This window comes from Cuculus canorus, chromosome 5, assembly GCF_017976375.1.
Source record: "Cuculus canorus isolate bCucCan1 chromosome 5, bCucCan1.pri, whole genome shotgun sequence".
Taxonomy (NCBI): Eukaryota; Metazoa; Chordata; class Aves; order Cuculiformes; family Cuculidae; genus Cuculus; species Cuculus canorus.
In genome coordinates this window covers 3,189,771-3,203,836 of record NC_071405.1, presented here as the reverse complement: position 1 = coordinate 3,203,836, position 14,066 = coordinate 3,189,771, and the positions used below count along the sequence as shown (strand labels likewise).

The following is a 14,066-nucleotide window of genomic DNA, read 5'->3' as shown; positions in this document are numbered from 1 at the left end:
AATACGTGGTTTGTCTTGGTTCAGCCGATTTAAAGAGTATCCACAGTGGTGGGGGCTTCTGGGTCCACCAGGAGCCCTCCCCATCCCACAGAGCATCCTCCACCTCCTCCATCCTCAGCACATCTGTTTCTGCACAAAATGCTGCCAAGTAAATGCCTATTGAGGGTTTTTTTTTCACGTGTAAGCTGTGAGAAAAATGAATGCACACCCCCACGTCCAAAGGCTCTGCTGAGGCACATGGAAGGGATTACAGGGATCAGCCCTTGTGGGCATCTCCTTTCCTGGCACATGGTGTGGACAAACATGGCCCGTCCCCATCCCAGTCCTTGTTGCTGTCCTCATCCCTAATCCTATACTCACTCCTAATCACATCCTTGTCCCCATCCGCATTCCCATCCTCCTCCTTGTCCCTATCCCATTCCTTGTATCCATCCCCATTCTCCTTCCTATCCTTGTCCTTTTCCTCATTCCTGTCTACATCCCTATCCTTATACTTGTTCTCATCCTCATCACCCTCTCAGTCTCCATCCTTATCCCTATTCCCATCCATATCCCTATTCTCATCCTTATCACTATCCCCATTCCCATCCCTGTCCTCATCCTTCTCCCCACTCACATCCCTAAACCCAAACCCATCCCCATCCTTGTCCTCCAACCCATTTCCATACCTATTCCCATTCTTACCCCAAATCCCATTCCCACCCTTGTCCCTATCCCCATCCTTGTACCTGTTGTGGTTTGAGTCCCAAAGTGCCACAGCCACATGCTTTTGGAATATCACCAGGGATGGAGACTCCACCTCTGCCCCGGGCAGCCTCTGCCAGGGCTTCACCACTCTGTCAGGAAAGAAATGTTTCCTGATGTCCAATCTGAACCTCCCCTGGTGCAACTTGAGGCCATTTCCTCTCATCCTATCATTTGTTACTTGGGAGAAGAGCTCAGCACCCACATCACCACAACCTCTTTTCCGGGAGCTGCAGAGAGCGATGAGGTCTCCCCTCAGCCTTCTCTTCTCCAGGCTAAACAGCCCCAGGTCCCTCAGCCATTCTTATAACCCCTGTTCTCCAGCCCCTTCCCCATCTCCGCTCCCTTCTCTGGACACGCTCCAGCCCCTTGATGTCCCTCGTGGAGTGAGGGGCCCAAAACTGAACCCAGGATTTGAGGTGTGACCTCACCAGCGCTGAGTCCAGGGGGACAATCCCTCCCCTGCTCCTGCTGGACACCCCATGGCTGATCCAAGCCAGGATGCTGTTGGCCTTCTTGGCCACCTGGGCCACTGCTGGCTCATGTTCTACAGGCCCTGAACATCCCACGGGGCTCTCCTGTCCCTTCCCTGCCCTCTCTGCCCACCACCACCTCCTAGGTGCCTCCAAAAGCCACCATCCCCCTTGGGGGGAACATCTCAGCTGAGGTATCACTGGGTAGAGGAGCTGCCGGCCCCGTGCTGGACCTGATTTCCCTGGAGAGCCCTGGGGGTGTTTGGATTTCAAAGAAAAGCCACTTTTTTCTCTTTTTTTTTGGCGTGAGGAACTCCTGGAAGGTTGCAGGCTGCATCCAGCTGGCCTGAACCATGCTCAAAGCCCTAATAGTTTTCCGTGACCAGACAGGTTGTCTCCTTCCAAGGGCTGGAGCCGGCCAGCTGGCTGCAGCCGAGGGGGGTTACAGCCTGTCCAGATGTGTCCCCCACGGTCACGCTCGCTGGGACAACCCAGCATGGGTGGGAGCTGCTTTCCAGGATGCTCCGTCTGCAGCAGCTCACGTTGCGCCTGGGATGGAGGGGACAAAGGCCACTGTGACACCCCAGTCACCGCAACAGGGATGTGATAAAGGACATCCAGCTGCTTTCCCTGCGAGGATTCCTGCTGGGAATGCCATGAATGCATCCCTGATTTATTTCTCTCAGCAGCCTTGAGGGTTTGACACTTCTTTCCGCGTTATCTGGCATTCCTGGGGGCAGGGAAGCGTTCCAAGGAGGTGGAACAGAGCTTTTGGCTGCTCCCGGCCTGGATTTCCAGGAGCACTCAGTGAGTCCAGCTGCCTGGATTTGGGGGTACCCCAAACTAAAGGCAGGGAAGGCCTCCAGCTGCCCAACCTCCAAGCGTTGTCCCCCCCCAGGACATCTCTGGATGGAAGATGGATCTGAGAAAGGACAAACGGCACCGACCCTCGTGTGTGCAGGGACCCTGACTCTACTCGTCGACAACTTCCCAGTCGAGCGACACGGCGTGTTTTGTCCGGTTGGCTGTTCCAATTTCCACCCCCCTCCATCCCAGTCCCCTGTGGATAATGAGTCACGTTTCTGCCTGGCTCAAGGGAGCAGGATCCATGGGGAGCAGCCAGGGCCTCTTGCCCACGCCCTGACCCCAATCCCAGCTGGCTATGGGCCCAGCTCCGAGGGCGTTACAGTGGGAAGGAGGGATGCAGGGCTCCAGGATGCTCCCCCCATCTCCGCTGCAGCCCTTGGGATGCCCCTGCGGTTCCCATCCCAAAGGGGATGGCAGAAGCAGAGACTGGGATTCCAGAGCCCCGAGATGTGGTACCCAGCCAGGAGGGGGGTACGCAGGGCTCTGAGGTGCTCCCCTCCCTACAGCCCCCAGGATGCCATCGTGGTACCCAGCCCGGAGCGGGATGGGGGTGGGATACAGGAACATGGGATGCCCGCACCGTTCCCAGTCCGGAGGGGGCAAAGGAGGCAGGGACTGGGATTTCAGGATCTTGGGATGCTGCACCCCACCAACCGCCCCTGGGGTGCCACTGCTGTCCCCAGCCTGGAGGAGAAGAGAGCGCAGGGACCTGAGATGTTCCCGTTGTCCCCAGTCCAGAGGAGATGGGGATGCAGGGACCCGAGCTGTCCCTGCTGTCCCAGCCTGGAGGAGAAGGGAATGCAGGGACCCGAGATGTCCCTGCTGTCCCAGCCTGGAGGAAGTGAGAATGCAGGGGCTGGAGATGCTCTTGCTGCCCCCAGTCCGGAGGAGATGGGGATGCCCAGAGGAGATGGGAATGCAGGGACTCGAGATGTCCCCGCTGTCCCCAGCTTGGAGATGACGGGGATCCTCGGAGGAGATGAGGATGCCCGGAGGTGATGGGATGCAGGGACCCGGGATGCCCGGAGGCGATGGGATGCACGGACCCGAGATGCCCAGAGGTGATGGGATGCAGGGACTCGGGATGCCCGGAGGAGATGGGATCCAGGGACACGGGATGCCCGGAAGCGATGGGATGCAGGGACCCGTGCTTCCCCGCTCCCCCATCGCGGCGGGGGCGCAGGAGGGTTCTCCTCCCCGGGCGTGTTTCGGTGCGGGAGCCGATTGGCCGGGAGCGGGGCCGGGGCTGCCGTGGTCCCGCCCCGGCGGCTCCAGGGGTGCGGGCGGAGCGCGGCGCCGGCTGCTCGGGATGCGGGTGGCGGTGCTGGCGGTGCTGGCGGCGGCGGCGACGGCTCTGCCCCGCCCGGGGCTGCTCCCGCACGGCCCGGCCCGAGGCGATGCTCGGCTCCCCCCCGGCGACGACGAGAGCAGCCCCGGGGTCCCCCTGCGCCGCGCCCCGCGCCTCTTCGGCAGCGCCGCCCGCCGCCTCTACGTGAGTGGCCGCGGTGCCCCGCTCCTGCCCAGCCCCTCTCTCCTTCCCAGCCCTCCACTCTCCTGTCCGTCCTTCCATCCCTCTCTCCTTCCCAGCCCCTCTCTCCTTCCCAGCCCTCCAACTCAGGATCCTGTCTGACCTTCCATCCCCTCTCTCCTTCCATCCCCTCTCTCCTTCCCATCCCTTCACTCTTCTGTCCCTCTTTCCTTCCATCCCTCTTTCCATCCTCCATCCTTCCATCCCTCCATCCTTCCATCCCTCCCTGTCTCTCCGTCTTCCCACCTTTCAGTATCTCCATCCTTCAACCCTTCTCTCCTTCCCATCCCTCCACCCTTCTTCCCTCTTCCCATCCCTCTCTTCTTCCCATCCTCCACTCCTCTGTCCCTCCATCCTTCCGTCCCTCTCATTCACATCCCTTTGTCATTCCATGCCTCTCCCCTTCTGTCTTCCCATCCCTCTGTCCTTCCCATTCCTCTCCCCTTCCCGTCCCTCCCTCTCTCCATCTTCCCACCCTTCTCCTCTTTATCCCTCTGTCCCACCATCTCTCTCTCCGTCTTTCTCCCCTCTCCTTGCCGTCCCTCCATCCTTCCCCCTCACTCTTCCCATCGCTCTCTCCTTCTGTCTTCTCCCTTCCATCTTCCCACCCTTCTCCCCTTCCCATCCCTCCACTCTCCCATTCCTCCGTCCTTCCATTCCTCTGTCTCTCCATCTTCCCACCTTCCTCCTCTCCATCCCTATGTGCCACCATCCCTCTCTCCTTCTATCTTCCCCCCTCTCCATCTTTCCATCCCCCTTCCCACTCACCCCTTTCCTCTCCAGCCATTCCTCTTGGCGCCCACCTTGCCTCACTCCTCCTCCCTACCCCTCCACACGTGTTTTGGCTGCCACCACCCCGGCACGACTACGTTTCTTTTATCCATCCATCCATCCATCCATCCATCCATCCATCCATCCTTTTTCTCCATCCATTTTCCCCCTCCATGTGGCTTCTGCTGTCTCCTTCCTGGCGTCTCTGGCTGAGGAGGAACAAGAGGGCTTTCTCCATCGCAGCTGTTCCCGGACCAGCAGCGGCTGCAGCTGGGACGGCCCCTGGAGCTCTCTGGGGGATGGAGAAGCCTGAGGTCTTTGTTTTCTCCTGGCCGAATGGGGGGCCACGTGGGCTCTGAGCCCTGTGCCCACTCCATCGGGAGGGGTGGGACACCGGGGGGGAACCGGTGGGGGAGGCACTTCTGCAGCTTCTGAGCACCTTGTAATGCTTTCCCTGCAGGTGGGCACCAATGGGGTCATCTCCACCCAGGATTTCCCCAGGGAGACCCAGTACGTGGATGACGATTTCCCCACAGACTTCCCTGTCATCGCTCCCTTCCTGGCCGACCTCGACACCTCTGGAGACAGAGGGAACATCTACTACCGGCAAGATGACTCTCCAGCCGTGCTGGACCAGGCTGTGGGCTACATCCAGGCTGGATTCCCCCACATAGCTGGTTCCTTTGTGCCCACCAATGCATTCATTGCCACCTGGGAGGATGTGGGTGCCTACCAGGAGCTCTCGCAGGACACCGAGCCCTCCAAGAAGGTGAGGCCGATGGGCTGAGGTTTAACACCCATCCTATGTCTCATGGGAGGATGAGCCTTCCTTGCGTAGCACCCAACTGCTCAGTCTCTTCTTTCTGGGCAGCTGGATGGTGGGTCTGTGGAGCTTCTCCTCTCTGCTCAGAGCTGCAGTGTTGCTGGTTCTGTTGGCTTTGCTGATAGGCAGAAGAAGTTTAGAGGTTGCCTTCAACTCCATGGTGGATATGCTCAGGCTTTTCCCTGCTTTTCAAGCAAAGCTTTACAGTGCTGGTGGCTCTGGGTTTGCAAGGGAGAGTTTAGGGGAAGGGGAACTGTGGTCCAGGTCACCCATCCTTTCTCTGGTGCCTTGGAGCTGCTCCTTCCTTCTGCCTGCACACCGGAGAGGAACCAGCTTCAGAGTTTCCACCAGGGTTGATGCTGTGCCTGGAAAACAGGCTCGTAGGTGGTCCATGGCATTGGGGAGCTGACCTATGCTCTCCACCCACGGGCTGATAAGGCTCTTGTGGAGGTGGTGGACCTCCAGTGCTGCCTTTCCCGGAAAGCGCTGGATCTGCTGCTGGGGCAGGAGCAGCACCATTAGGCTGATGACGTGCCAAGGAGGTGCTGGTGATGTTCTGCTGGCATCACAGGCTTCTTGAAATGACCTGAACGTGAGGACCCACAAGAGGAAACCTCTGGTGATGAATACCCAGAGCCATGCGATGGGTGATGGGCTTCCACCACGGTGGGGTGAGCTGACCCCAAAGCCCGCCAGCAGTCACCAGGTCCCCATGGGCCACCATGAGCCAGCTGTTCCCCTTCTCTGGGGCCCTTTGGGTTTCTGAGAGGGAAGCCAAGAAGGAGAAGAAACGGAGGTTTGGAAGGAAACAACGTGCATTTTTTCCTCTCATTTAAAACTTGGGAAAGCAGCTGAAGAGATGCCATCAGGGGCCTCGCAGCGACCTCACAGCCATCAAAAATGCAGCGTCTTCTTCTCTTCCCGATTGTTGGGGTTTTTTTTCCCCCCTCTCTGAGAAGCCGGATCAGGTCTTAAAATGAAACTGGTCTCACTTGGAAAATGAGCAGCTCCAGGGGAAGCTTCACTCAACGCAGCTTACGCTTTGCTGAGCTCCCCCTTAGCCAAAACGGCCCAAATGCACCCCAAACGCCACTATTTTTTCCTACCGATTTATGGAAACACTGCCCTCCCGCTGCTCAGAACCAGGATTTGCCTCGAAGTCTTAACTCCCAGCTTTCGGAAAGGCACAGCTCATCTTTTTTGAGTTCTTACGTGGAAATTCGAGTTAAGACGTGGGGTGTTGAGGCTCGTGATCCCCTTGACTTGGGGGTCCTGCTTGGCTGCGAGGTCCGGCAGCGCTGCCAGCAGCGCCTTGTCCCCTCCAGCTCCTTGGGGACACATTCCTGGTCCTTATAGTGACGCTTTCCAGGGCTGTGGGGGGTTGGGGGGGGGGGGAGGATGAGAGCTGACCCCGCTTCTGCGGGCGTAAAAATTGCCCTTTGGGATGGAATTTGCCCTTTGCAGCAATTTGCCAGGAGCAGGCGGCTGCGATCCGGGGGGCTGCTCCCCCCTCGCTGTCTGTCCCTGTGTCCTCCTGATATCACCACATCGTTGTCACCCTTTGGGTCCCCCCCTCGCTGCCCACCACAAGGCAAAACGAGCCCAGCAGCTGCTGCGTGGGGGAGGAATCCGGCCCTGGAAGGGGGGGGTGGGGGTGTTACTCCAGCTTTTTGGCTGCCTTCACTCAGGGTCTCAATGCCTGAGTGTGCGACGCGCACAACAAGGCTCTTTATGTCCCGTGGGGCCGCTGGGAAGCCCTGGGGGCCCTGCGCCCCAAAACTGGGGCTGATCCTGCAGGGACAGGCAGAGCTGGGCTGGGGGGTGGTGCTGGGGGAGATCCCACCCCAGCTATCTCGCTGCTTTGGTGGTGAAAACAGGATTTTAATCATTTTTTTCTTTGCTCAGGCACCGTTCCCTGCTTGCTGCTGCCGGGAGCTCCTGGGGAAGCTTCTCCTGCAAGCTTTTATTTGGAATGCAAGACCCATGCAGGGTGGGAGGAGGCCTGAATGCCGCGTGGGATCGTGGAATGGGTTGGGTTGGAAGGGACCTCAAAGCCCATCCAGTTCCACCCATGGGCAGGGACACCTCCCACTGGATCAGGGGCTCCAAGCCCCATCCAACCTGGCCTGGAACCCCTCCAGAGATGGGGCAGCCACCACTGCTCTGGGCATGCATTGCTTTCTCCTCATTCAGGGTGCCATGTGGATTCTCCAATGGCTCGTAAGGGTTGTGCTCACTCCACAGCCTGGCCTTCCATGTGTTATTCCCGCAGTCCTGCTTCCTGGCACAACCTCACTTGGAGCTGGCACAGCCCCAAGGCTTGCAGGGCTGGCAGGGCAGGCAGCCAGCGTGCCTATAGCGGGACGTATGGGTGTGGGGAAGGCAGGAACATGTTTTTTCCTGAGGAAACGGAGCTAAAATAGTCCTCGAGGGGAAGCAGGGAATGCAGGTTTTCCTCCGGTGCTGCTGGGATGGAGGGGAACGGGAGAAAAGACCCCCAGGTGCAGCATGCCAACCTGGTGCATGAGTTATGTAGCCCAGGGGTGCTGCTGGGCACGGGACAAGGCTGTCACCTCTATGTGGGACAGCTTCAAGGGACATCCCTGAAGCTGAGAGGAAGGCCTGGCTTTGTCATGGGCTCCCACGTCCTCCCACGAGGACGCTGAGTGTCTTCCCAGTGTGTTGCACTGGGGTTTGGCCATTGCCCAGAGGAATTGTGGCTGCCCCATCCCTGGAGGGGTTCAAGGCCAGGTTGGATGGGGCTTGGAGCCCCTGATCCAGTGGGAAGTGTCCCTGCCCATGGCAGGGGGTGGGACTGGATGGGCTTTGAGGTCCCTTCCAACCCAAACCATTCCATGAGTCTATGTCTCCTGCTCTTCCCCAGGAGGTGTCTGCAGGCTGATGGAGGGCACCTTTGGATGCTCACATCCACTGCAGTGTGCATGGAGGCAGCTCTTTTGTCCCTGGTCCCCTTCCCTCTCTCAGTCCTCCACTGGAGTCCTGCACCTCTGTGACATCTGTCCATCTCTCTCCTCAACAGCTCAACACCTTCCAGGTGGTCATAGCCTACAATGATGAGGACACCTACACTATCTTTCTCTATCCTGATGGTGGCCTCCAGTTCCTGGGGACGCGGCCCAAGGAGTCCTATAACGTCCAGCTGGAGCTGCCAGCCAGGGTGGGCTTCAGCTGGGGGGATGGCGATGACCCGAAGAGGGATGGGCTCTTCCACAGCCTGGCCAGCAGCGAGCAAGCTCTGAGGCACCTGGAGCGGTATGTGGTGCTGAGGGCTGTACAGGGGAAGCAGGGTCACCTCTAAGCCCCTGGAGCCTCTTAGAGCCTGGAAGAAGGAGGGGAGGGAGCTGAGGGTGATGGGCTGCGTGAGGGGTCTCAGCCCCACGTGCACAGGAGCTTCTTGGGATTTGTGGGTCTGTGCTTGGGGTCCCACAAGGGGTGGTGTGCTACAGGGCTGGTACCTCTGGGGTGAATTTCCCACTGTGACTGATGGATGTGCTCTGGTGAGACCTCTCCTGGAGCCCTGTGTTCATCTCTGGAGCCCTCAGCACAGAAGGGACATGGATCTGTTGGATTGAGTCCAGGGGAGGCCACAGAGATGATCCGAGGGCTGGAGCAGCTCCCGTATTAGGACAGGCTGAGAGAGTTGAGGTTCGTCAGCCTGGAGAAGAGAAGGCTCCGGGGAGACCTTAGAGCAGCTTCCAGCACTGAAAGGGTCTCCAGGAAAGCTGGGGAGGGGCTTTTGATCAGGGAAGGCAGGGATAGGATGAGGGGTAAGAGTTTTCAGCTGAAGGAGGGGAGATTGAGATGAGATCTTAGGAGGAAATGTTTTGCTGTGAGGGTGGGGAGGCCCTGGCCCAGGTTGCCCAGAGCAGTGGTGGCTGCCCCATCCCTGGAGGGGTTCCAGGCCAGGTTGGATGAGGCTTGGAGCCCCTGATCCAGTGGGAGGTGTCCCTGCCTTTGGCAGAGGGTTAGGACTAGATGGGCTCTGAGGTCCCTTCCAACCCAAACCATTCCATGATTCTATGTTTGGCTATAATGGTGCTGCTGTTCTGCAGGGAGAGCAACGCAGGGGTACCCGGTGTGTGGGTCTTCCACGTGGGCAGCGTGTCCCCCCTGGAGCATGTGGAGCCAGGAATCGGCGGATGGGGCAGCCCCGGAGTGCCGCAGAGCCCCGTGCATCGTGACCCTCGCGTCACCAACTACGCCCGCACACTCTACAGCCACGTTGACCAGACATCCACAGAGCTGCTGGCGCAGCACGGCTTGGAGGCCACATTACCACATCATGACCTTGAGTCCCATGCCCCTGCTCTGCTGGACGTGGTCCCTGAGGGGCTGCCTTTGTCTCCAGGGCAGGAACGGAGCCGCCGGTTGCACCCTGATGGGGACATCAGTCAACAGAGCTACTCCCCCAACCCTTCCTCCTACAGCTCCGGGCATCACGGTGTCGGCGTGGACGAAGACGTGCATTTTAACCCTGACGGTGAGTGGTCACAGCCCCAGTAATGACCAAATCCCCAACACAAGAAGTATATGGAACTGATGGAATGGGTGCAGAGGAGGCCACAAAGATGATCCAAGGGCTGGAGCACCTCTGCTCTGAGGACAGGCTGAGAGTTGGGGTTGTTCAGCCTGGAGAAGAAAAGGCTCCTCGGAGATCTCAGAGCAGCTTCCAGTACTGAAAGGGGCTCCAGGAAGGCTGGGGAGGGGCATTTTCCAGGGGCCTGGAGTGATAGGATGAGGGAGAATGGCTTTAAATTGGAAGGGGAAGATTTAGATTAGACATTAGGAAGGAATTCTTCACGCTGAGGGTGGGGAGGCCCTGGCCCAGGTTGCCCAGAGCAGTGGTGGCTGCTCCGTCCCTGGAGGAGTTCAAGGCCAGGTTGGATGGGGCTTGGAGCCCCTGATCCAGTGGGAGGTGTCCCTGCCCATGGCATGGGATTGGAACGGGATGGGCTTTAAGGTCCCTTCCAACCCAAACCATTCTGTGATTCTATGTCTTGTTGCGGGTGGCTCCCCCCAAAAGGCCTCTTTGCTGCTAGCTCATCTCTTCCCCGGCAGCTGGGGCTGGAACTAATGTGGGCTGGCACCGCTCCTGCAAAGCTGCTGCCCTTCCAGCTCCTCTCCTCCCAGCCAAATCCTGGTGCCAAGGGGCTGCCAGAGCCATACATCCCTGCCCAATGGATTTGGTCTGTCCTGCATTTCGAGGAGGAAAGCTGAGGGGATGGAAAGCTTGGGGGATGGTCCTGCTGCGGGGCCAGGACCTTGCTGTTCTCTGCTGCTGAGCCAGCTGGGGTGGTGCTGTGGGATGTGCCTGGAGGAGCAAAGCCCTGTCCCCAACCAGCTGTCTCCCAAAAATATGCAGGAACTCAATCTCTTTGCCTTCTGTCAGATCTGCTTGAAATGGGGCAACAGGTTTGAAACCCTCAGCCTCCCATATGCATCCCAAGAAGCTTTCTTGGGAAGCGCTGCACCTCGCATCCTGGGTTCAGTTTTGGCCCCCTCACTCCAAGAAGGACATTGAGGTCCTGGAGCACGTCGGAGAAGGGAACGGAGCTGGGGAAGGGGCTGGAGAACAGGGGTTATGAGAGGCAGCTGAGGGACCTGGGCTTATTCAGCCTTGAGAAGAGGAGGCTGAGGGGAGACCTCATCACTGTCTACATCTGCCTGAAAGGAGGTTGTGGTGAGGTGGGTTCCGGGCTCTTCTCCCAAGTGACAGGGGGTAGGAAGAGAGGAAATGGCCTCAAGTTGCACCAGGGGAGTTTTAGTTCGAATATTAGGGAAAATTCTATCACTGAAAGTGTTCTGAGGCACTATCAGAGGCTGCCCAGGGAGGTGGTGGAGGTGTTTAAAAACCGAGTAGATGGGGTGTGTGGGGGTCTGGTTTAGTAGTGGACAGTTGCAGTTGGGCTTGATGACCTCAAAGGTCTTTTCCAACCTAGCGATTCTATGATTCCATGATCTGCCGATGGTATTTTTGGGGACCTGGGGGAACAGGGTGCCACCTCTCTTTGAGGGGTGGATTTCTCACTCTGTCCCCATCCCTCTTCTCTTGGCCCCAGTGTTCACCTACAATGCAGGCAGCAAGGAGACATGCGCCCAGCACCACGGCCGCTGCTCCCCGCACGCCTTCTGCACCGACTACGCCACCGGTGTCTGCTGCCACTGCCGGGCCACCTACTACGGCAACGGGCGGCAGTGCCTCCCTGAAGGTAGGTGGGGTGGTTGGTGGGGATGGGCACCCCGTGCCTGGGTGGCCACTGCCAGGGGTGCCCATCTCCTTGCCCAGGGGCCGTGCATCGCCTCAACGGGAAGGTGAGCGGGAGCCTGATGGTGGGACAGGCGTTCGTCCGCTTCCAGGACGTCGACCTGCACACCTACATCGTGGGCAGCGATGGACGAGCCTACACAGCCATCAGTGGGGTCCCCCCGTCCGCTGCCCGTGCCCTCCTGCCCCTTGTGCCCATCGGTGGGCTCTTCGCCTGGCTCTTTGCCCTGGAGGAGCCCAGCTCCGAGAACGGCTTCAGCATCACCGGTGAGTGGGGACCTGGGATGTCCCCACATTGCTCTGAGGGACACGGCTCCCTGTGGGGTGGCACTGGGAGGGGATGAGAGGTTTAGGGCATCCCCATGGCTCCTCTGATGACCACCCTGCTGTGCTGGAGAAGCGGGAGAAGATGCTTTGAGGATGCATCCGTAAAATGCTGCAACTGAATGCTGCCTGTTCCCTTTTCCTGCCCAGGTGCCGAATTCACCCAGAGCCTGGAGGTGACCTTCTACCCTGGGGAGGAGAAGGTCCACGTCACTCAGACAGCTGAGGGCCTGGGGCCGGACAATTACCTAAGCCTTAAGACACACATCCAGGGACAGGTGCCGTTTGTCCCGGAAGATGTCACTGTCCACATCACTCCCTACAAGGAGGTCTACCACTATTCCAGCTCAGGTAGGAGCCCGTGCTCAGCCCCAGGTTTGGTTTGTCACACACCAATCCAGGCTGGGGGACAACGTGGTCAAGAGCAGCCCTGCAGAGAAGGATTTGGGGTACTGGGGGGTGACAAACTCGACATGAGTCGGCAATATACACTTGCAGCCCAGAAGGCCAAAGGTGTCCTGGGCTGCATCCAAAGCAGCGTGGCCAGCAGGGAGGGAGGGGATTCTGCCCCTCTGCTCCACTCTGGTGAGACCCCAGCTGGAGTCCTGTGTCCAGTTCTGGAATCCCCAACATAAGAAGGAGATGGAATGGTTGGAACGGGTCCAGAGGAGGCCACGGAGATGATGCGAGGGCTGGAGCACCTCTGCTCTGAGAGCAGGCTGAGAGAGTTGGGGTTGTTCAGCCTGGAGAAGAGAAGGCTCCAAGGAGACTTAGAGCAGCTTCCAGCACTGAAAGGGGCTCCAGAAAATCTGGGGAGGGGCTTTTTCCAAGGGCCTGGAGTGATAGGATGAGGGGGAATGGCTTTAAATTGGAAGGTTTTAGATCAGAGACATTAGGAAGAAATTCTTCACGCTGCGGGTGGGGAGGCCCTGGCCCAGGTTGCCCAGGGAAGTGGTGGCTGCCCCATCCCTGGAGGTGTTCAAGGCCAGGCTGGATGGGGGTTGGAGCAACCTGATCCAGTGGGAGGTGTTGGAACTGGATGGGCTTTGAGGTCCCTTTGAACCCAAACCATTCTATGATTCTATGATCCCTGCATGCCATGCTGAGAGCAGCCCAAAATGACCCCATCCCCACTTCAGTCCCCAACATCCCAATGGCATTGAAGCTGAAGCCACTTTTCCCTCATCCTGGGCTTGTTCCTTCCCATCCAGCAGCCGTGACATCCTCTGCTCAGCGGGAGTACATCCTGGCCTCAGGAACTGCCAACCAGACCTTGTCCTACCGTCTGCGCCAGAACATCACCTTCACCGGCTGCCCGTACGCCCGCCTGCCCACCCGGCAGCGGCTGAGCGTAGCACGCGCCTTCGCCCTCTACGACAGCCAGGAGCACGTCCTACGCTACGCCCTCGCCGCCCGCATCGGCTCAGCATCAGGTGAGCTCCAGCACCCACCCTGAGGTGCCGACCCCGGGGTGGCAGCCCCCACCAGATGATACTTTTGTCTCCTGCCCTCTCCCAAAGTAGCAGCGTGCTCACTTTGCCCAAAAACAGCCAAAAGAGAGGGTTCTTTTTCCATCCGAAGTTCTCCTGGTGCAGGGGTGGCACAGCCACACATCCCAGATTGGGATGTGGGTGCTGTGGCACAGCAGCGATGCTCTGTCAGATATGTCATAGAATCACTTGATTGGAAAAGACCTTTGAGATCATTGGGTCCAACCATACCTGTCCACTACTAAACCGTATCAGGAGGGGAATGGAGCTGGGAAAGGGTCTGGAGAACAAGTCTTATGAGGAGCAACTGAGGGAACTGGGGCTGTTTAGCCCGGAGAAAAGGAGGCTGAGGGGAGACCTCATCACTTTCTGCAGCTCCCAGAAAGGAGGTTGTGGTGAGGTGGGTGCTGGGCTCTTCTCCCAAGTGACAAGGGACAGGATGAGAGGAAATGGCCTCAAGTTGTGCCAGGGGAGGTTTAGATTTAGACTAGATGTAAGGAAGAATTTCTTCACCATGAGAGTGGGGAGGCCCTGGCCCAGGTTGCCCAGGGAAGCTGTGGCTGCCCCATGCCTGGAGGTGTTCCAGGCCAGGTTGGATGGGCCTTGGGCAGCCTGAGCCAGTGGGAGGTGTCCCTGCCCATGACAAGGGGTGGAACTGGATGGGCTTTAAGGTCCCTTCCAACCCAAACTATTCTATGATTCTATATCATGAAAAAATTCTTTACTGAACGAGTGGTGAAGCCCTGGCAGAGGCTGCCCA

The 14,066-nt window shown here is 58.6% G+C and overlaps 1 protein-coding gene across 3 annotated transcripts in view; it reads left to right on the top strand.

The window, feature by feature from the left end:
- The first annotated feature begins 3,349 nt into the window (after window positions 1-3,349).
- Window positions 3,350-14,066, top strand: part of NID2 (nidogen 2) — a 22,774-nt gene continuing 12,057 nt past the window's right edge. For 2 of the 3 annotated variants that reach the window (XM_054068182.1, XM_054068180.1), the window contains exons 1-8: window positions 3,350-3,576; window positions 4,844-5,152; window positions 8,247-8,479; window positions 9,280-9,707; window positions 11,287-11,436; window positions 11,514-11,759; window positions 11,967-12,167; window positions 13,028-13,249. In XM_054068182.1, coding sequence (XP_053924157.1) covers window positions 3,394-3,576; window positions 4,844-5,152; window positions 8,247-8,479; window positions 9,280-9,707; window positions 11,287-11,436; window positions 11,514-11,759; window positions 11,967-12,167; window positions 13,028-13,249 — 1,972 coding nt within the window. In that variant the 5' untranslated portion in view covers window positions 3,350-3,393. The remainder of the gene's footprint in view (window positions 3,577-4,843; window positions 5,153-8,246; window positions 8,480-9,279; window positions 9,708-11,286; window positions 11,437-11,513; window positions 11,760-11,966; window positions 12,168-13,027; window positions 13,250-14,066) is intronic. The other variant, XM_054068181.1, reaches the window with a different exon arrangement.